Source organism: Penaeus monodon, chromosome 21 (genome assembly GCF_015228065.2).
Source record: "Penaeus monodon isolate SGIC_2016 chromosome 21, NSTDA_Pmon_1, whole genome shotgun sequence".
Taxonomy (NCBI): Eukaryota; Metazoa; Arthropoda; class Malacostraca; order Decapoda; family Penaeidae; genus Penaeus; species Penaeus monodon.
Window position 1 is genome coordinate 8,340,385 of NC_051406.1, and position 238 is coordinate 8,340,622.

General features: G+C 43.7%; 1 protein-coding gene across 5 annotated transcripts in view; it reads right to left on the reverse strand.

Moving 5' to 3' along the window:
* Positions 1-238, reverse strand: part of LOC119586172 — a gene marked incomplete at its 3' end in the record, with an annotated part of 81,902 nt that continues 81,664 nt past the window's right edge. For all 5 annotated transcript variants that reach the window (XM_037934875.1, XM_037934874.1, XM_037934873.1 and 2 more), the window contains 1 exon segment: positions 1-79. In XM_037934875.1, the coding sequence (XP_037790803.1) occupies positions 1-79 (79 nt within the window).

Sequence of the window (238 nt, forward strand, 5' to 3'; positions counted from 1 at the left end):
GGAACACGTCATCGCTGGATGTACCGAGGGTGGAGGTGGTGTGGGATGTCCCTACTCCTCCCATCTCCAGGACTGAGTGCTGAAATGAAACAAGGATATTCTTAGACTTGAACTGACATATGACCCTGATATACTGGGGGACCTTTTATTTTTCTTCTTGTCCATTCTCTCTAAAAGGTATGCCATGTGATCTTAACCCCATGCTGCCACAAAAACTAAATGTTGAATTTTAGTTTTC